The 21,692-nt window shown below is 44.5% G+C and overlaps 1 protein-coding gene and 2 pseudogenes across 1 annotated transcript; all 3 read left to right on the plus strand.

Moving 5' to 3' along the window:
- Window positions 1-756: 756 nt before the first annotated feature.
- LOC148757469 (cytochrome c oxidase subunit 6C pseudogene) lies at window positions 757-3,006 on the plus strand (annotated as a pseudogene).
- On the plus strand, window positions 2,905-8,385 carry LOC109434522 (uncharacterized; annotated as a pseudogene).
- Window positions 8,386-12,734: 4,349 nt separating this feature from the next.
- On the plus strand, window positions 12,735-21,372 carry LOC109434543 (zinc finger protein 587B-like). The gene is made up of 3 exons (XM_019711619.3): window positions 12,735-12,983; window positions 16,106-16,232; window positions 17,623-21,372. Exons 1-3 carry the CDS (start codon window positions 12,951-12,953, stop codon window positions 18,924-18,926), a joined length of 1,464 nt encoding a protein of 487 aa, XP_019567178.2. The 5' UTR covers window positions 12,735-12,950; the 3' UTR covers window positions 18,927-21,372.
- Window positions 21,373-21,692: the final 320 nt, after the last annotated feature.

Here is a 21,692-nt window from a genome sequence, read left to right on the forward strand (position 1 = left end):
TGCACAGACGCTGGCCTGAGGCTTGGTTACACTGCCAGAGTGACCCGTGCCAGGGCTGGTGTAATGCAGAGTCTCTGGTCCCACTCCCCACATAAGAATGCAGGATATGGTGAGGCCAAAAAAGAACACCCATGGAGCCATAGATAGAGGAGTCATAGCACTGTATTCTCGATGGTGGCTGGTCGAGACACAAAAGCAAACATCTGCCAGTACCCCATTGAGGGGTCTTCCTGCACCCGAGTCTCACTGGCGGCCAGGAGAGATACAGGAAGCAAGACCAACATGATCTGCAGTCCACAATCTGCCCACCAACCACAATTGCCAGCCACAATCCACTTACTAACCGCACTTGCTAGCTGCAATCAGCCATCCGCTTCTCCGCCAACCAACCCTTGCCAGTGTAGCCATGGCAGTATATTAGTGGCTAATGGCTAACTGGTAACAGCTGATGTCCACCCAGCCACAGTGGACAGCCATCTAATTACAGCTGATGGCCATTTACTACCCGAGTGAGCACCTTTCCATGTGATGCCAAGAGCCTGGAAACTGCTCTCCTGGTTCTGTCCCCACACTTGGGAAAGGGACCGCTGTGCCTGGGGCTCCCTCCTCTCTCACTGCTTCTGCCCCGACCCACCCACAGAGTCCTAAGGCAGCAGCCACTCTGAGGGACCCGGCTCAGGTGAGTAGGTGTCCCCCAGGCCCTCACCACCCTAACCCCACTCGAACTCTAAAGCCCCGGGCGTGTGGTGCCTGCTCATGTCCTGCATCCTAGGCCCCGGAGTCCAGAATGATGAGGCGCTCGTGGGTGACATCTGGTATGACTGGTAGTGGAAGAGGGTTATGAGCAGAGGAACTGGCTGTATAAAGACGTGGAGGGACGACTGAGCCGGGATGATCTGGGAGCATGGGGTCCGCCTTCTGCCTGCAGGGAACAGAGAGTGAGGAGGAGTGACACCTGAACTGGTAAGCTGAGGGGTTGTACCTCCATTCTGAGCATCCTGGGAACCATGGAGAGTTGTGAACAAAAAGACATGATCTCCGTTAGGATTTTAAAACGGTCCCGAAGGCTGTTCAAAGGAAGAACGGATTGGAGGTGGGTGATGAGTTTATGGAGGCACTGGGAGGTTGAGTCTTTGTTCAGGGTCACACTGCTGGTAAGAGTCAACACTGACCATTGAGGCCCACAAGTTAGGCAGCCAGTCTGACTGAGGTCACCTGGCTCCAGGACCAGGAGGGATACAGGGAGGCATGAGCACATGGAACACAACCAGGGACCCATTCATTCCTCTAAGGCCTGCCTCTTTGCACAGGTTCCCATGACTGCCAAAGTGCTTATGGAGCTCACACAGGTAAGTGGAGGTGTTCCAATCCCTTACTAATCTCAGCCCCACTCTAGTGTTTTTTGGATTGTGGTTTCCTGGGACTCCTAATGCTACTCCTCCAGTCTTTAAGTTTGGCGACCCTGAAGAAAACCCCAAGCCCAGGGTCCTGAGTCCATCTCAGCCTGTATATAGAGGTGTTTCCATTACTGACAACCAATGTAAACAAGTATGGAAAGTTAACCTGATAGCTGGTCCTAGGATGTGCATATGCTTCAAGGTAAAACTGATAAGAGGGAGGAGGTGATAGCACAATCTTAACTGGCTCTTTCTGGATGCAGAGTAGAGAACAGAGAGTGGCCTTGAGGAAAAAGGAAGGGAGGTCAGGATGGAGACCATTACCATAGCCCAGGTCTGAATTAATGGACCAGAGTTGAATCTGGCTGTGTGTTTTAAAGGCCAACTATTAGGAAGGACGCTGATGTTGAGAACATAACTACCACGCTTTCCAGTGCTTTGACAAAACCTCAGATGTGTGGCCTTCAGGTGAAGCTTCTACAATACCATATTGTTGGAGCAATCTTATCCCTGGGGGTTGCAGCTTTCTATAAATTTGCTGTGGCTGAACCAAGAAAGAAGGCATATGCAGATTTCTACAAAAATTAGGATTCCATGAAAGATTTTGATGAGATGAGGAAGGCTGATATCTTTCAGAGAGCAAAGTGATTTGGGGATGTAAAGAATTTCTTTAGGTTGTGTTCCATAGAAGTTTGTCACTCACCTGTGTTCCTGAGCTATGAAACATGTATATTTGGGCTAAGGAATAGTTTCTCTTGATAAATAAACAATTAAAAATTTAAAAATAATAAAGAAGGGCAACTAGATTTTCTAATGTGGATGGTGAGGGAGTGAAACAAGAATCAGTGATGTCCCCAGGGATTTTGGGTTAGCAGCTGTAGTGATGGAAGCTGCACCAACTGAGATGAGGAAGTTGGTGATATGTGTAATATTTACTGAGGATATCAGTATCTTTGTTTTGACCATGTTAAGAATCTGAGATGTTTCTGAGACTATTGAGTAGAAGCCTCAAATGGGCAGATGGACACACAAACTGAGAAATCTGGGAAGGATTCAGGATGGATGCATCCAAAGTGTAGTAGTTACTGTGAAGACCAAGTGAGCTGTGGTCACACTTAGGAGATGCAAACTTCAGGTTATGGTGGTAAAGCTATTAGTGGATGTTGACCTTAAGCAAATAGCCATATATTTCTCCTGCAAAATGAGTTTATTTGGGAACAACAAAGAATTGCAATCCATGACATGCAAGCTATGGTAGAACCATAGGCAAGTCCAGAGAAGAAAGGAGAGGAATTTTTTTTATAGAAGAAGGAGAGAGTTCAGAGGGGCTGTTGTAAACAAAGTCCAGTGCAGAGAACCAGCAGTTTGATGTTTAGTGGCTTTTCATTGCCTGAGTGGTTGTGAAGCAAGGAAAAGATACTCCCACTTCCTGCTGGAGTACTGGATTACAAAACATCTTCCAGTTGCAAATGGAAAATACGACTCTTTCTTTTTGGGGTTCTTAACGATGAGTGGTAGAGTGTAAGAACTCGCCCTACAGGCCCACCAAACTTGATTTTAAATGAGGTTTGAGGTTTCTGTTTATTAATTTTCACAGTGGACAAGAAGAAGAGTGTGGGGGCCCAAGGACTGGGTCTTTTGCTTGCATACATAGATGATGTCATTGGGCTTCATAACCACAGATAAGGGAGATAAGTGACCCTGCAGGTAGTCTGGCAGGTGGCTGAGGCTTACAAGGGAAGAGTGGACATAAGATGGATGCAGAGGTCTAATTAAGGCATGATGCTGTCAGGCTGAAACTGGTGCTTATTCACCACTTTATGGACTCACCCGGATTTTGTGAGGACTTTAGCGAAGCCTGAAATGTTTTTATTCAGCAAGATAGGATTGGGGGTAATTTCAGTCACCTGAGACTCAGTAGACCTGGGGAGGGTGATCATGGGGCTGGGCTGTGAATGAGGTGTGGATGGAAGGAGCAAGGTTGTAATTGCTGAGGTCACAGCAAATGCTGCAAAATTAGTATGGGACCTTGGGTATCTGAGATCCTTCCACTTTCTCTCCTCTGGTTCTTTTGGCTGGCCAAATGTTCAAATCAACAAGAGACATATTGACAGAAGAAAAGCAAATTTAATTTCATGCACATGGGAACTCCACATACTTGAGAGTTTCAGAGACAGAAAGGGACCATGGGTATATGAGACATTCTGAGCCAGCAATGAGGTTAGGAACCTTGGGGCGCAGATCATTGCAGGGAAAGCAAACACATTCAGTAATTAGTAGTTTACCCTGCCGTATAAGAAGGTCAGAAAATGTTATCTCTGCTAATCTCTTATGGCAAAACTTCTCATTGAAATTTCTCTAAGATAGTTAAGGGGATGGATACAGAAGTTTCTTTTTAGCCTTCATGGTCTCAGTTGCCTTTAGCTCAAAATAATTTGCATACCACCAAGGTGTATCTTGGGGTGGCTCATTCTGAACGCCCCCACACACACACACACACGCATACGGCTCTCTGTGACAAAGTCTGATGTAAGGAATGTAGCCAGACCATCATATTAATAGAATGATGGGGCTGCCTTGGCTAATGGGGACCATGGGAAGTCTGTGGTAATATTGGATCCTGATTGAATTTTTCAAGTATGCTCTGGATGCTTCCTGCCAACTTGTGTTAAGTCCTAAAATTAAAGCCAACTGATGTCCTGCCTTGACATCAGGTGAAACCAGGATGCCCTCAAATGGCTCTTGTGCAAGTTTTTCTCCACATTGTGCTCTCACAGATAGTCTTCTAGCCTCACAACCCTTTTTATTAAGGGGACCAGGCACAGTTCCTGCTTATCGCTTTGTAGTGGGTTTTGGTTCCCTCCCAACTTGCAGAATTATTTAAACAAGTCAGTCACATTCTGCAGAATTGGGACATCCTACCCTCTCAGTCCCACAAAGACTGCCCCTGGTTGTTCACTTTTTCCTAGCGCGCAAACTTCCTGTAGTCATGTGTCCTCTTCTCCCAGGCTGTGAGTATATGAAGTTAATAAACATCTGTTAATTGCATCTGTCCAGCATCAGGTGTTATAAGTTTGGCTCAACACTGAGGGTGGCAATCATACCCTCACCATTGGGGTTATGAGGAGGTAATTAAATACAAGTGTGTGGGGCATTGATTTTAGTGGCCATGACATGTGGCTATGGGATCTGGAGATGTGTGTGTGTGTGTGTGTGCGTTATAAAGAGTGATGTGTAGTTGGATAGGGAGCGTGTCTGATGGTCTAGGGTACTGCATTGAGAATTACATTAAATGGCCATGCCAGGGAATTGCCTGTGGAGGGGGTAGATCCTTCTATGCTAATCCCACAGCTTAGATATCTATTTGTCCATCTGCCTCTTGCTGCTGATGGCTTTACCCAGTTATCAGTGGGCCCATGAAGAGACAGCTGCACCAGTAATTCCACCGCCTGGTTTCTCCTCTGAGTTGGGGATCTTAGGAGAAGGATGGGCATACATTAAATGTTTGTGGCTCCTCAGGAGAGAGGCTGTTTGTGGTTTCATCTGTCGCCATCATAGCAGGGCAGTGTGACCTTTGAAGATGTGGTCGTGTACTTCTCTTGGGAGGAATGGGATCTACTTGATGAGGCTTAGAGACACCTGTAACATGATGAGATGCTTGAGAACTTGGGACTTGGGACTTACAATCTCCCTGGTTAAGATTTTCAAACTTTTCCCCATGACCTAAGCTAGTCTTTGCCCTTCCCTTTACCCCAGAGACAAGTCTGTCCTCACATAGGACTGTGGGCACTGCTTGCCCCTCATTCCTGGGGTAGGTGCTGTGTTTGGTTGGCTGAGGTGTGTGCACTGCCCTCTCCTCCTTGAGCAGCCCTAACACCTTCCCTATAGTCTCACAGGGAAGGTATCACGGGAAGATGGTTTTGCAGTCACATTAATGGATCCCACTTTGCTTGCTCTCACCTAGGCCAGGTAACTTTGTCCAGATCTAAGTCACCTGTGTAGCTTCGGTTCTGCTTCTTTCTTCTAGCTGATATTTCCTTATGCCTGCCTGTGACAGGAATCGCCATCACTGACATGGTCACCACTCATGTGAACCATGGTCTGTTCTTGCAAGACTCTCCTCTGAAATTACCTGTAATATTTCATTTTCTTTCCTGTGGGTTGTCATGTGTTGAGTAGTTCTTAATTAGTGTTGTCTGTCTTCCCCTAACTAGTTGCATCATCCAGGTCCCATGTACTTCACCATCTTGGGCTTGGGGTGGAGAGCACTCAATGGTTCAGTGTTTGGATATGAATCCAGTCCCAGCAAGATGGGCTCAGAGGGAGCCTAGACCAGAGTGTGGTACCCTAAAGGAGGAGGGCATGATGTCAGGATATGTTCAAATCATACGAGACACTTATTCTGTTTGACTAGTATTTGGGTGCCAATGCTTGTGATCACACATACTATTTCTGCATTTTCTTTCCAATTCTTGACATTTGCTGATCTGTCAATTTTATACTTTGTCACTTCTACACCTACATCCAGCCCATGGTTAATCCCTACCTCTCTGGACTCTGTCTCACCCATTTTTCTCACTGCTCTATCTGTAGCCATCTTCAGCATTGGCTTATATGATTTGTATTATGAAGTGTGGACCCATTCTTAAACAGTTCCTGACCAACAGCTGCCCTGTTACAGTTTCATTGTGTGTGTGTGTGTGTGGGGGGGGCTTGGACACAAGCTTTTACATGGCACTCAGGTCACCAGCAAACAAGATCATGTTGAAAGTTATTTGATGAGGAGCAAGTTGTGTCCTTCACCTCATGAGGCCTCCCCTGTCCTGTGATCTGTATAGCCCAGTGTTGCTAACAGCCACATCTTCAACCTAAAGCCAACTTCAGTTCCTGCAAATAATCCCATGGACTAGTTCCTGGGTTTGTCACACACACACTTGTCTGTAGGCTGCCCCCTCCACCAAAGTCAGCATGCACTTCACCAGCATTTCTTGCTTTCAGATAATTGCCATGAAGTGGAGTATCAGGAGGCTCTTTCTGACCAGAGCATTTCTGTACAAAGAGTGTCACAAGTCAGGACTCTCAGTGTCAATCTGTCTCACAAGAATGCCCATCCTTGTGAAATGTGTGGTTCAATCTTGAGTGACATTTTGCATTTGGGTGAGCACCAGGGAACACACTGCAAGCAGAAACTTTGCAGGTGTGAGGCATGTGGGAAATAACTATATGTCAGTGCAAATGTTCATCAGAAGCAGCACATGGGAGAGAAACCCATCAGCAGCCATGTGACAGAGACTTATTTTTGAAAAGCTGCAAATTGAATGTGTCAAGGAAGACACTTATCTCAGGTTGGGAAGGACCTCTTGGCCAGCCCTGGATTTCTCCAGCAACAGACCACTTATACCAGGGAGAAGTCAAATAGCAGAACCAATTGTGTGACAGCCTTTCAGAAGGGAAAAGCTCAATTTTTCTCAACAACTCAGCTGGGGAGAACACATGAAATCCTTCAGCCACAAACACATACTTGTTCAGCACCAGAGAGTCCTCACTAGAGACAGATGTTTTTTGTCCAGTGGATATGGGAAATCCTTTAGCAAAAGCTGCTGCCTCATTAGACATCAGACTGTTCACACTGGAGAAAGAGCTTTTGAGTATGAGGAATGTGGGATATTTAACAACACGTCCCATGACATTGAACACTGGAAAGGAAACACCTTATGAATGTACAGAGTGTGGGAAATCATTTACCTGAAATTCCCACCTCATTACACATAGGAGAGTTCACACTAGAGAAAGACCTTATGAGTGTGGCGAATGTGGGAAATCACTTAGGTACAAGTCCAACCTCACTGTACACCAGAGAATTCACACTAGAGAAAGGCCTTATGAGTGTGGCAAATGTGGGAAATTCTTTAGCCAAAATTTCAGCCTCGTTTTCCACCAGAGAGTTCACACTGGAGAAAGGCCTTATCAGTACAGTGAATGTGGAAAATTCTTCAAGCAAAGATCTAGCTTCAATTCACATCAGAAATTTCACACTGAACAAAGCCCTGTTGAGTGCAGCAAATGTGGAAAATCCTTTAGCTGCAAACATAACCTCACTAAACACCTGAGAGTTCACACTGGAGAAAAGCCTTACGAATGTGGGGAATGTAAAAATCCTTCAGCCAAAGCTCGAGTCTCACTCAACACCAGAGAGTTCACACTGGAAAAAGGCCTCATGAGTGCACTGAATATGGAAAACACTTTGCTGCAAACTCCAACTTTATTAAACACAGGAGAGTTCACACTGGACGCAGACCTTATATATGTGGTGAATGTGGAAAACCATTTTGCCAAATCTCTGCTTTCCATTATAATCAGAATTCACACTGGAGAAAGACCTTATAAATGCAGTGAATGTGGGAAATTCCTTTGCTGCAAACCTCAGCCTCATTAACTATAGGAAAATTCACGCTAGAGAAAGTCCTTATAATTGAAGCAAATGTGGGAGATTCTTTAGCCAAAGCTATGTGTTCCTTCAACATCAGTAGTTCGCACTACATCAAGAACTAATAAGTGCTAAAACAACATGATGTTCACACTGGATAGTGACCTTATTAGTGTGGGGAATGTGGGAAGTCCTTTAACCAAAACTTCAGTCTCAGTACACATTAGAGTTCACACTGGGAAAGGCCTTATGAGTACAGGGAATGTGAAAAAACCTGCAGCATTATCTCATTGGAAAACCAAACAGTTCATATGAGAACGACAGCTTAGATGTTCAGGGAATGTGTTATTTCTTCAGTATAACACTAAGAGTGATCTCTTGGGAGAGTGCCAGCTGCCTGAGTTAAACCTCACACATCTGAACATCCACATAAATTCCAGGTATGTGGGAACTGTACTGCATTTTTTAAATTCACAGGGCCATTGCCAGATTTATGTCACTGCCAGTTCTGTAGAAAAAGCCTTTCATCTCTACTAATTGGCTGGTGCCCACTGTGCAACACTCACCCACCTCAGTGCACCCAGGGATGGAAACCTTGGTGATCTATTCACAAGAAGGATTTTTGATAAGCCTGAGTACTCAGTTCTTCCTTTCTGATAAGTTATTCTTCCTTTCTGATAAGTTAGGCCATGGACCTGGCCCATTTTATGCTCAGAGGACTCTGCCATGACTTAAAAAGATGGATGAACTTTTTCAGGAAACCATTGGTCTCACATGGCTATTGTGGCATTTTTCATCCTCTAGTCATGAATCTGAGAACTGTCTACCTCATATTGCACTGGTTTGTGTGACAGTGAAGGAAGGCCTTATTGTTCAAGCTCATTTAATCTTGAAACTCTATTTACTGTATGTGGTGGTTGGAAAACAAGTGGGTTCTGGGTTCTGCTAACATGAAGACATGACCAGTTTATGCTGGGATCCCAAACTTCGGGTGCCTCAGGAGGAACAGTGACAACTCAGAGAATATAGCTGTCTTTCCAGTTTTGCCCTAGTTTTTATTGCTGCCTGGGGCCTAATTTGTAGCCTGTATGCCATGATATTTTGTGGGTTCAGAGGTCAACCTATAGCGGGAACAGTTGTTGTGACAACCTCTGGTGCTTCTAGAGCACTACAAAATTTTTCTCTTGTTCACAGTGGGTATTGCATCATGCTCAGTACTAACAAGGGAAATCTGTCCCCCAGGTCCTGCAGAGGAGCCATCCATGTGCCCTGATATCCAGAGTTCCTTAGGGTGAAAGTTGTTACAGAAACACTGGGTTTATAGGAAGTGGAGGAACAAGATTGCAACAAACTGGTTGGCATGTGCCTCTTTTAAAGGGGCATCCACAGTGTTTTGGTCATGATGGCTGTGAAGGATGAGCAGGTACCGAAAGTCTCAGGCCCTCTGGAACTATGTATCTTATATAGCTGAGAGCACTGTTACAGAAAACAAAGATTTTGTGGATTCCTATAGATCTGGGCTTTTCATGTCAATACCAGTGCTGCACAGGCAAATGAAGAACACAAGGAGGAGGGAGAGCTTAGTCCAGCTCTGTGGCCTTTGTGACCAGCTGGGATTCCTGTTGAATCAGATGGAAACCGCCTTCATTGCTCACCAGTATTTGCCACCTCTGAGGCAAGGTGCCCAGGCCAGGGTACGAGGAAAGATATGGTGGTGTCAATATTGTGCTGCCAAACTTGATTTTCTAAAAACAGGGAATTCTAGGTTTCTATTTTGAAGCCCATTTTATAATACCTTTAAGAAAATATAAATGATGTGCAATAAACTGAACATATTTAAATATTTTTCAACTTGGTAACTTTGGATATTCTTGTGAACTCACGGACGCTTTAGCATAATCATGATCATGAGCCTATGCATCAGCCCATATTTACTTCATGCCCTTTATAATCTCTTTTGCCCTCCAGTCAGCGATTGATTCAGTTTCCTTTATGGTAGAGAAGTTTACATTTTCTTTTTTTTTTCAGTCTAGTTGTGGGAGGCGCAGCTCAGCTCCAGGTCAAGTCGTTGTCTTCAATCTAGTTGTGGAGGGCACAGCTCACTGGCTCATGTGAGAATCGAACTAGCGACCTTCCTGTTATGAGCACTGTGCTCTAACCACAGAGCCAACTGGCCGCCTGAGTTTACATTTTCTAGAATTTTATAAGATTGAAGTCATAAAGCATTTTCCTCTTTTTTGACCCTGGGTACCCTCATGAGCTTCATTAATGATGCTTTTATGAGTAGTTTATTCTTTTCATATTGCTGAAAAGTATGATGTTCTGTGGATGGACCAGTTTGTTCATCTTCCTATAGACATTTGAATGGTTTCCATTTTTTGGCTATTGCAAATATAACTGCTGCATAGATTTTAATGTAGTTCTTCATAAGCATGTTTCATTGATTTTGTGCTAATATACTGGGTTGCAATGCCTGAATCACAGGTAGAGTCAGATAGATGAATACACAACTTTTCAGTAAATGTCATATTATGTAAAATGGTTGTTCCCTTTTGTATGCCTACCAGCAGTGGATGAGGGTTTCAGTTCTTCCACATCCTCGCCAGTGGTAGATATGGCTAACCTGTTATAATTCTGACATTTTAAAACAAATGTGTAACACTATCTCACTGTGGTGTTAGTTGCATTTCTCTGATGTTTCACGACGTTGAGAATTTTTTTTCATTTGTTTATCTGCCACCTATATGTCTTCTTTGATAAAATGTCTACGCATATCTTTTGCTAGTTTCTTTTTTTAAAATAAATTATGGCTTGTTTTCTTTTTCATTAACAAATAACATAGTGAAACAACAAACACTTTAAAATTTCATTCATTCTTCAGTGATGTTGACTTCTTTGCTCTAAGGAATTATTGCTTTTGAATACCAGAAGGATATTTCCTGATTGGTTTTTGTGTTGTACACAATGCAGTGGCCACATACAACATATATTTTTAAGTTTAATCTGCATTAATATATTTTCCACATTCTTCACTCTAGATATTCAACAGTACAATATATCAAGCCATGATTTGTAGTGTTTGTCAATTTCCCTGCTGTACACATTCCCACTGTGGCTAGTTTAAAACTGTCAATGGGATTTCACTGAAAGTGGAGGTGGGAAGAGTTGCCAGTAATGCACTGTTATATTCTGTTTCCACATACTGATAGAGTAGCTGCAATTAACCTCAAGGACATAGCAAATAAAATGTATAATAATTAGAAAGTCTGAAATTTTTACATTTGATTTTAAAACAGTTTAACGGAAGTATAGTTGACTTAAACTGCATGCTTAAAATATGCATTTTGATGTTTTGATGTGTTCTTTCACCCTAAAACCAGTTTCCTCCTGACTTTTGAAATTCATCTTTCTCATCATATAAGATTACTGATAAAATGACAAATTCTGTCTTTTGTTATAACTATTTTCAAATATATACAGAACAGGAAAAGACTTATGAAGAACAAAAGAACAGGGGTTATGCAGCGACATGAATCCCTCCCCAATCTGCCATCGTTATTATTTCAGGCCTTTCCTGTGTCATCCATCTCTCAGCACACTGATGTGTTAGTTTACTCATAATTCCAGACATCGTATCATTTCATTCATAGTCTCCTGATGGATGCCTTTCTCAGATTTACAAAACTACCTCTCATAAAGATGAGAAGAAATTTGTTTTTCCTCTGGATAAAGGCAATTAGCTAACAATTACCAGGTAAATTTAGGAAGAACTATGTGTGACAAACGGTGCTGCCAAATTCTTTTACTTGACTAGTTTTTGGGGTTTTTTTCCAGGGCCAATTTCCTTACTTTTAGACTAAATCAACTTTTGATGCTCTTAAGGAATAAGATGGAAGTTTCAGAAACTGAACTTTATCTCTTAAGAGATAAACCTGTTTTTGGCCAAACCACATTTAAGATCATTTGATTATTACCCATATAGTTTCAGTCCTGGGCAGACATCAGGGTGTGCTGCTGGGTCCTGCCTTATGATGGATCTTGCTGTGAAAAGTGTAGTTGGACGACAGCCCCCAGCTGTGCTCTCTTGGGGATCCACTGCAGCCTTCCAGAGATCACACTCTCAACAGCCTGCTCAGCCAGTGGCTGAGCATGGTGTGGATACAGAGTTGGGCGACTAGTTACTGTTTATCACCAAAACATATATGTATTGAGTTGTATCTGCTTAGCTATATAAGGGATATTTTTTTCCCCTGCCTTTGCAGTTAACACTTTTCCTGTCATGTGCATCAAATTCTGGTTTAATGCAAGTGTTTTCTGTCACCATTACTTTTGAGGAGAGCGTTTCTGGGTTCCTAGATTTTATTTACCCAACAGTCATCACACACCTTTGTCACGACCAATCCTCAATCACCCATCTCGTCAATATATAGTGTACAGGATTATTGGGAAGGGTGATAAGTTAAACATTATCAGACTCAGCCACATCCAAAATGTGCCAAGCTCTGATGGAAAAGATGACTCAGCAAATTCAACAAATAATAAAAATTATAAAAACAGCTTCATTAACGTATATCTCCTATACACAGGAGAGAGACTCAAGATCGAGTCAAAGAGGTGGCTTAGAATTCAGTCTCGTAGAACATCTTTAATAAAGAACAATATATTTTTAGGGAAGTAACAACACAAAGGAAAAGTATCTTGAGATTCTAGGGGCGAAATATTGTGGTAAAGCAAGAATACGGGAAACTACTGTCAAACAACGGCTAGTCAAGTTCAGTCATGATCGCCAACACCACAAACCTGCCACCTCTCGAGCGCTGGGACCTACATTACCCGGAAGAGCCTACACAGAGAGGACGCCATGCACAGCCAATGACGGGCCAGGATGAGACATTTCCGCGCGTGCGCATCGCGCAAAGGTGGGACTTCCGACGTCCTTATCATGTCGGCCATTCTTACTACTCTGTTTTGGTTCTAAAGCGTCTGGTCAGGACCGAGAAGGTTAGAGGAATCGTGGTCTCCGCCGTACTGACGCGGGTCTGAAGCTCGGCGACGACTCCAGGGTGACCCGCGCTCTTGGGCCCTCCTCTCCTTCCGCTCCCGCTCCGCTCCGCCCACAGATTTCGATGGCGACAGTCGCGCTGAGCGGTCCAGCCCAGGTGAGTGCGTGTCTCTCGAACCGTAAAGCCCCGGGTGCGGGGCGCCTGCTCACATCCTGCAGCTCAGGCCCCGGCTTCCAGGACGGTGAGGCGCTCGTGGGTGACATCCGGTGTGATGGGGTGTGGGAGAGGGTTTCAGGCGGAGGGGCTGGCGGTGTAAAGACGTGTAGGGGCGACGGAGCCGGGAGGATCTGGGAATCTGGGGTCCGCCTTCTGCCTGCAGGGAACAGAATGAGGAGTTTCTCAAAGGCTACTCAAAGGAAGAACAGATTGGATGGGGTGATGAGTTTATTGAGGTACTGGGAGGTTGAATCCTTGTTTAAGATCACATAGCTGGTAACGAACGGACACTGAGCACTGAGGCACAGAGGTTAGGCATCCAGGGTGAGGTCAACCGGCTTCAGGGTTAGGAAAATGTACAGCGAGGCATGAGCCCTTTAAACTGCATCATGGACCGATTTCTCTAAGGCCTACCTCTTCATACAGGTTCCCTAGGCTGCAGAAGTGCTTATAGAACCTACACAGGGAAGTGGACGGTGTCCCAGAACCTCAGTGGCCCTGACCTCCACTCACATTTTCTCTTTCTTTTTTTTCCTTTTAAATTTTTTAAAAATTCATTTTAAATTGCAGTTGACATACAATATTGTATTAGTTTCAGGTGTGTACAACATAGTGAGTCAACATTTATATACCTACCTGGGAGTCTTTAACTGCCATTTTCCCTGACCTTTGGTCTGGAGACCTTAGAGAAACCCCAAGTCCAGAGTTGTAAGTCCATTTCAGGCTTTATATAGAGGTGTTACTGTTTGTGGCAACCAGTGTAAAAAGTGTGGAGGATTATATCAAGAACTGGTACCAAGATGCGCAGATGCTCAGAGATAATTGAGCTAGGAATGTTCAAGAAACCTCAGGTCTCCTTTTTTTCATGGGGGAACAAACAGCAGGAATGAGGACTGGAATGGCTGCCTGAGAAGTTGGGTCTGTTCTGGAGGTATTTGGAAGTTTTGATCAGAGGAGGGAGGTGATCTTAAAAGTTCTTACCAGGCTCTATGTAGCTGTAGAGTGGCTGCAGGCTGTGGGGGTGAGGCAGGAGAAAGGAAGATCAGGCTGCAGGCTACTGCTAACTCCGGGTGAGGATTAAGTGGACCAGAATGGTGGCTTAGGAAAAGTGGTTGGATTCTCAATGAATGTTTTAAAAAGGGGCAACTACATTTTCTAATGAGAGAGAGAGAGAGAGAGAGAGAGAGAGAGAGAGAGAGAGAGTTCAGGGATAACCCCTGTGCTTAGCACCTGTAGGAATAGATGCTCCATCACCCGAGTTGGGGAAGGTTATAGTACGAGAAGTATTCACTGGGGATATCAAGAGCTTTATTTTGGCCATGTTAAGAGGCTGAGGTGTTTCTGAGATCACTGAGTAGAGGCATTAGTTGGGCAGCTGGACACACAGGTCTGCAAATCAAGAGAGGGTTCTTGATGAAAATATCCAGTGTTCTGGTGTGGGTCCAGGTGAGTGAGCTGTGGTCACACTTAGGAGGGGTTATCTTCAGGTTATGGTAGTAAAGCTATTAGGCAGCCAGGTTGGGGAGGGTGGGGTCTGAACTAGGTCTCCTGCTTGTGTACCTGGGTGATGGTTTTGGGCTTCATAAACACAGGTAAGTCAATTAAGTGGCCATGAAGGAAAGACATGTTGAGGACAGGATAGTCTGGCAGGTGACCAGGGCTTCCAAGGGAAGAATGGACATGAGGTAGATGCAAAGGCCTAGGAGTAATGCAAGCAGGATGACACTTAGGCCACAGCTAGTGCTTATTCTCCATGCTATGCACCCACCTGAATTTTGTGGCAATTCTGATGGGGCCTGGGGTGTTTTGTTCATCCTGGAGGATCAGGTCAGGGGCACTTGTTATCATTTGTGAGCGTCACTAGGCATGAAGTGGGTGAGCAATAGGGCTGAGCTTTGGATGAGATTAAGTAAACAGAGAGACAGCAAGTGCAGCACAGAAATGGAAGAGGTCAAGGGTGTCTGAGCTGCACAGGTGATTCTGTGTGGCTAAGTCTGAGGCAAGGAACTGAGCCAGGCAGGGAGGCCTTTGTAGAAGTATTTGGAGCTGCCACCACTAGTGGGAAGTCTGGTAATATTGGATCCTGTTTGAATTTGCCAAGCATACTCTGGTTGTTGTCTGCCAATTTGTAGTGTTATGTGCTGCCTTGACATTTGGTGAAACCTGAAGGGCCTGAAATAGCCTGAATGCAAGATCCCTTGCCCACTCTGCTCCTATGGATAAGTTCTACTAGCCAAACAATTCTTTTTATCAAGGATATGACACCCATTTCCTCCTTGTACCTTTTAAAATTAGGTTTCAATTCTCTAACTGCCCATGGAGTTATTCAGGTCAACCAGGTGCATCCTTAGGCTGGAACCCAGGGGCACCTCAGCATCCTGGTACTACAAAGCTTGCATCCCACACCCCCTAGGTGTTCACTCTTTTCTATAGCGTAACTCCCGTGGACCTCTGGGTGGTGTCCTCCTCTCCTGGGCTGTGAATATCTGTGATTGACTAAACTGCTGTCAGTCTCATCTGTCCAGTGTCAGGTGTCGTATGTTCGGCTTTAACTATAACCTAGGGCAGGATCCCACCCTCAGCAGTGGATGGAGAGGAGGAGGTCACTAAGTTACAGTAACGTGGGGAGGCCAGGGAAAGATCTGTGGCATGGGGCAGTGAGATGGTGGTGGCTGTACTCTTCAGAGATGTGATGGAAGTACAGTCTAAGGAATTGTGTGCACTTGGAGAGGGAGTATGTCTCATGGTCCCAGGGCCCTCATTGACACTTATATGACCTTGGCCATACTAGAGGAGCTGCCTGGCAGGAGCTGGTGGAATCTTCTGTGCCAGGCCTGCAACCTAGATATCTATTTGTTCACCTGCCTCTTGTTACTGATGGCTGAACCTCATGACCAGTGAGCCCATGAGGAGACAACAGTGTCGTTGGCACTAGGGCCTGGTGTTTCCTCTGAGTTAGAGAGCTTGGGAGGGGGATGGGCATGGGCCAAATATGTGGGGGACGGGATAGTAGGTCCTTAGGAAGGAGCTGCTTTTGGTTTCATCTGTCCCCATTATGATAGGGCAGTGTGACCTTTGAAGATGTGGCCGTGTTCTTCTCCTGGGAGGAGTGGGAGCTCCTTGATGAGGCTCAGAGACACCTGTACCATGATGTGATGCTGGAGAACTTGAGACTTATAACCTCCCTGGGTAAGATCTTCACCCCCATCTCTGTTTCCTGAGCTCCTCTCTGTCCTGTTCTTTTCCCCAGAGACAAGTCTGTCCTTCTCACATAGGACCACGAGCACTGCTTCCTTCCCCCATGTCCTGGGTAGGTGCTGTGGTTGATTGACCTGAGGTGTGTGCACTGCCCTCTTCTTGAACAGGCACAACACCTGCTACCCGTAAGTCTCCCATGGAAGATTCTGGGGTTAGTGTCTTGCAGTCACCATTATGGATTCCACTTTGCTTGCCATCTCCTTAGCCAGGCAAATTTGTCCAGATCCCAAGCAGCTCTCTGCCCAAGGTTTTACTACTTTCCTCATGCCTGCCTGTGCCAGGAATTGTCACCAGTTACATTGTCATTGCTTTGTGGACCATGGGGTGTTTTTGTAAGACCCCCCTCATAAGTTCTCTTTGTAGCATTTAGTTTTCTTTCTCGGGCTGTCATGTGCTGAGTTGTTCTTGGTCACTGCTGGCTGCTCGCCTTTCCTGTTTTTCCCTTAGTACTTGCATCATGTGGGTACCATGTAGTTACTCACCTTGGAGGTGAGGTGGAAAGCCCTTGGTGGTTCACAGGATGGTTATGAGTCCAGCCACAGCAAGATGGGCTCAAAGGGAGCCTGACCCTGAGGAGTGGCACCCTGGGGGAGGGCATGATGTCAGGGTTGTATTGAAAACACACCAGAAATCTATTCTATTTGACTGGTATTTTGGTCCCATAGCCAATGGCTACATTCCATTTCTGCCTGCCTTCTACATGTCATTTCTCCTCTTACATCCAGTCTGTGCGCTGGTCCTCACATCTCTGGACTCTAGTTTTACTTCTCTGTTGACAGTGCTGTCCTCTACATATTATGTCATAATGTGCACACATATTCTTCAACAGTCATAGAACACCAGCTGCTCTTGTGCAGTTGGATATTCCTGAGCCTGGACACACCCTTCTGCATAGCACTCCTGGGTCAGCTGCAGACAAGATCCTGCAGAATGTTTTCACATAAACAAGTAGCAGCCCTGCCTTCACCGTATGCTACCTCCCCCATCTTGTGCTCTTTATAGCCTCATCCTTTTCTACCCAGCATTTGGGTGATGGCCACCATCAGACAGGTCTTCCTAAATTTGTGTACAGAGAAATGAGTTGTAGACCCTGTCTCTCCTCCCTGGTCATGTCCTTCACATCATGAGGTTTCCCACATCCTTCCCACACTCAACCCAGTGCTGCCCAGTACTGCTAAGGGATCCTCAACCTGAACCCAACTCCAGGTTTCTGTAAACAGTTCATGGACTCATTCCTACTTGTGTCACACATACACCTGTAACAGGCTGCCCCCTCCCACCACAGTCAGCACACACTTTATCAGTATTTCTTTTCTTTTAGGTTGTTGGTGTGGGGTAAAGGATGAGGCACCTGAGCAGAGCATTTCTGTAGAGAGAGTGTCACAGGTCAGGATTTCCAAGGCTGGTCTGTCTTCCCAAAGGGCCCATCCATGTGAGAGGTGTACCCCAGTGCTGAAAGATATTTTGCACTTGGCTGATCATCAGGGAACACATCATGGACAGAAGCTGTGCAGACTTGCCTCATGTGGGAAACAGTTATATTTCAGTGCAAACCTCCCTCAGCACCAGACACAGAACATCGGTGAGAAACCCTTCAGAATCAATGTGAGCAGAGCCTCCTTTGGGAATGACTGCACATTTCATGTGTCTGGGAAGCACTTTACCTGCTGGGTGGTTGGGAAGGACTTCCTGGCCTCTTCAGGATTTCTCCAGGTGCAAACCACTAACACTGAAGAAACTTCAAACACTGGAACCAAGTATGTGGCAGCCTTTCCCAGGCAAAAAACTCATTACAACCCTCAAGAATACACAAAAGCTTTGAGGTACAAACACACCCTTGTTCATCACCATAGAGTCCTAAATAGAGAAAGATGTTACATATGCAGTGAATGTGGGAAATCCTTTGGCCAGAGCTACAGCCTTATTAGACACTGGAGAGTTCACTCGGAAGAAAGGCCTTATGCGTGCGGGCAATGTGGGAAATCCTTTAGCAAAAGCTGTACCCTCGGTAACCATCAGAGAGTTCACACTGGAGAAAGGCCTTATGAATGTAGGGAATGTGGGAAGACCTTTACCCATAGCTCTAACCTCATGAAACACCAAAGAGTTCACACTGCAGAAAGGCCCTATGAGTGCAAAGAATGTGGGAAATTCTTTACCTACAGGTCCATTCTCTTAGAACACCAAAGAGTTCACACTGGAGAAAGGCCTTATGAATGCAGCGAATGTGGGAAATCATTTAGCCAAAGATCCCACCTCAATAACCATGGGAGAATTCACACTGGAGAAAGGCCATATGAATGCTGTCAATGTGGAAAATCATTTAGCCATAGCTCCAGCCTCATTAAACACCAGATAGTTCACAGTGGAGAAAGACCTTATGAGTGTGGGGAATGTGGGAAATCCTTTTATCAAAATTCTGGCCTCATTCAACACCAGAGAGTTCACACTGGAATAAGGCCTTATGAGTGTGGTGAATGTGGAAAATTATTTAGTAACAAGTCCAACCTCAATAAACATTGGAGAGTTCACACTGGAGAAAGGCCTTATGAGTGCTCTGAATGTGGGAAATCTTTTAGTCAAAGCTCCAGTCTCATTCAACACCAGAAGGTACACACCAGATAATGGCCTTATGAGTGATGTTATGTCCCCCCCACATTCATATGTTGAAACCCTATTCCCTAGTGTGATAGTATTAGGAGGTAAGGTCTTTGGGAGATAATTAGGATAAAAATGGGTAGAGCCATCATGAATGGGATTAGTGTCCTTATAAGAATCGAGAGAGTTTGCTTTCTCCACCTACTATTTTAGGACCCTTTGAGAAGATGGTCCTCTATCAGCAAGTTTTCACTAGACACTGGACTGACCATATGTGGACCATGATGTCAGATGTCCAGCCTTCAGAAGTAGGAGAAATAAATTTCTGTTGTTTATAAGCCCCCCAGTTTATACTATTTTATAGCAGCCCAAGCTAAGACAAATGTGTAGAATATGGGTAATCCTTTAACCAAAGATACAGTCTCATACAAATCAGAGAATTCACACTGTAATAAAGCCTTTATGAGTGCAGTGAATGTCACAATTCCTTTAGCCAGACGTCTGTCTTCATTTGACACTTTAGAGTTCACACTGCAGAAAGTCTTTAAAATAGCACAGAAAGTAATGGGTTTTTTTTGCATAGTGTCATTACACTGGAGGAGAGCCTTTGCAAGGATGTCCACAGTGGGGTGATTGCCCGTATGTTCCAGATACTTGGAAAACAATCAGAAGTGACATTGTGCTTTCTAACCTTCCCAGAGTCCTTGCTAGATTTAAGTCATTGTCAGTTTCTGTGGCAGAAGTAATTTCACTTCTGCCACCTGGCAGTTCCCCACAGTGTACATCAGTCACCACCCCACATGCTTAGGGAAGCTAACCTCTGCTCTCTCATTGCTGATGGAAATTATAGGAAATGGAACCCACAGGGGATCCTCATTCCCTTCTCTCTGACTAAAGGTATGGATGGGACTCAGTGTTGGCTCAGAGTACCTGATTGGAGTTCTGAAAGGTGTCTTGCAAAGAAAGACAACATTTCTTAGGAACATTGTTGGTCTCACATGAGGCTTGTGATAAAATCTGAAGCTTTGAAGTCACCGGTCCAGGAATTGCGTGCCACACATTTCTCTGGTTTATGCAATAATTAAGACCTTTTTGTTTAATTACCGTTAATATTGGGTATTCTGTTCACTTTGAATGGTGGTTTGAAAGCAGAATTGAGCTCTGCCAGCACGAAGGGGTGAACAGATTTCACTGGATCCCAAACTTCATGTTTTAGAGAGGACAATGTAATTGCAAATGAATGAATGAATAAAAGCTCTCTGCTTTTCAATCTTAACTTGCATTATGACCCAAAGCCTTTGTTAGGGGCTGAGTTCTGTACCCCAAAATTCATGTCAAAGTTATAACCACCAGTACCTCAAAATGTGACTGTCATTGGACATAACATCTTGAAAGAGATATTAAGTCAAAATGAAGCTATTGTGGTAGACTCTTATTCAATATGAAAGGAACCCTTAAAAGAAGAGGTGAGGACACAGATACACGCAAAAGGAAGACCAGCATCTGCAAGCTGAGGAGAGAGGCCTCAGAGGAAAGCAACCCTGCTGACAACTGTTTCTCTGATTTCTAGATTCCATATTTGTGGGAAAATAAATTTCTGTTGTCTAAGCCACCAGTTAGTGGTACTTTGTTATGGCAGTTCTAGCCAACTAATACAACCTCCTGGGCTCTGTGGTCCGGATGCCAGGATTTTTTGTGGGCTCAGACAGAGCAGTTGTGACAACCTCCAGTGCTTCTGGAAACACCATGGATGCTTGCTCAAAGTTTATATAATACCAAGTACAGTTGAGTGGAATCTCTCCCCCAGAACCTGCAAAGGAGCCATGTACCTTGATGTACAGAATTCACTTGTAACACAAGAGGGCAGGGGAACCATAACTGGTAATCCAGAAGACTGGGTTCATAGGGAGTGGAGGAGACCACCTCAGCCACATAAATGGGATGTACTGCATCTAAAATTGCATCCACAAATACTTCAGTGGCTGTTAAGGATCAGTGTGCACAGAAATTCTTCAACCTGCAGATCTGTGGAGCTTGTGTAACAGAGATTATTGTCAGAAAAATAATCTAAAGTTTTTTGGATTCCCATTTCCTCCCTGGGCTGTTCGTCTCATGAAGGCTGTTGCTGTGCAGGCAGGAAAGCCAGGATAAAGAGAAGGGAGAGCTCATAGTCCAAGGAAGTGGCTTTTGTGACCCAGTCCAGCCACTATTCCTGTGATACAAGTGGAAATAGCATTGCTTGCCAACTGCGACTGAGGCCAGACTGAGCATGCTAGGACAAGAGGAGAGCTTGTGGAGTCAATATGTAGTCACCGAAGCTCAGTTTCTGAAAAGAGTAGGAGATTGAGATTTCTATTTTGAACAGTAAAGGATTATTAAGGTGTAATTCACATGCCTTAAGTATTTAAAGTGTACAATTTGGTAAGTGTTTCCATACATATGAACCTGTGAAAATATGATGATAATGAAAATACTTGTCACTTGCATATTTCCTGTCCTTTTATAATCTCTCTTCATGCCCTTCCTGGCCCACCCAGCAACTATTTATTTACTTTCTTACAGTACATTAGTTTGCATTTTCTAGGCTTTTATATGATTGTAATCATAAAGTGTTTACTTATCTTTTCCCCGAGTTCCTCATGTGCAGTCTTGTTTTGAGATACATCAGTGGTGCTTATATGAGTAGTTTCATTGTTTTTATTGCCGAGTACTGTTTTGTTCTCTGGATATATAGCACTATTTTTATCCACTCACCTGTTTTGGAGCACTTGGATTATTTCATTTGGGACTATT

This window comes from Rhinolophus sinicus, chromosome 8 (genome assembly GCF_057876585.1).
Source record: "Rhinolophus sinicus isolate RSI-liver-muscle chromosome 8, RSI-T2T, whole genome shotgun sequence".
NCBI classification, from domain to species: Eukaryota; Metazoa; Chordata; class Mammalia; order Chiroptera; family Rhinolophidae; genus Rhinolophus; species Rhinolophus sinicus.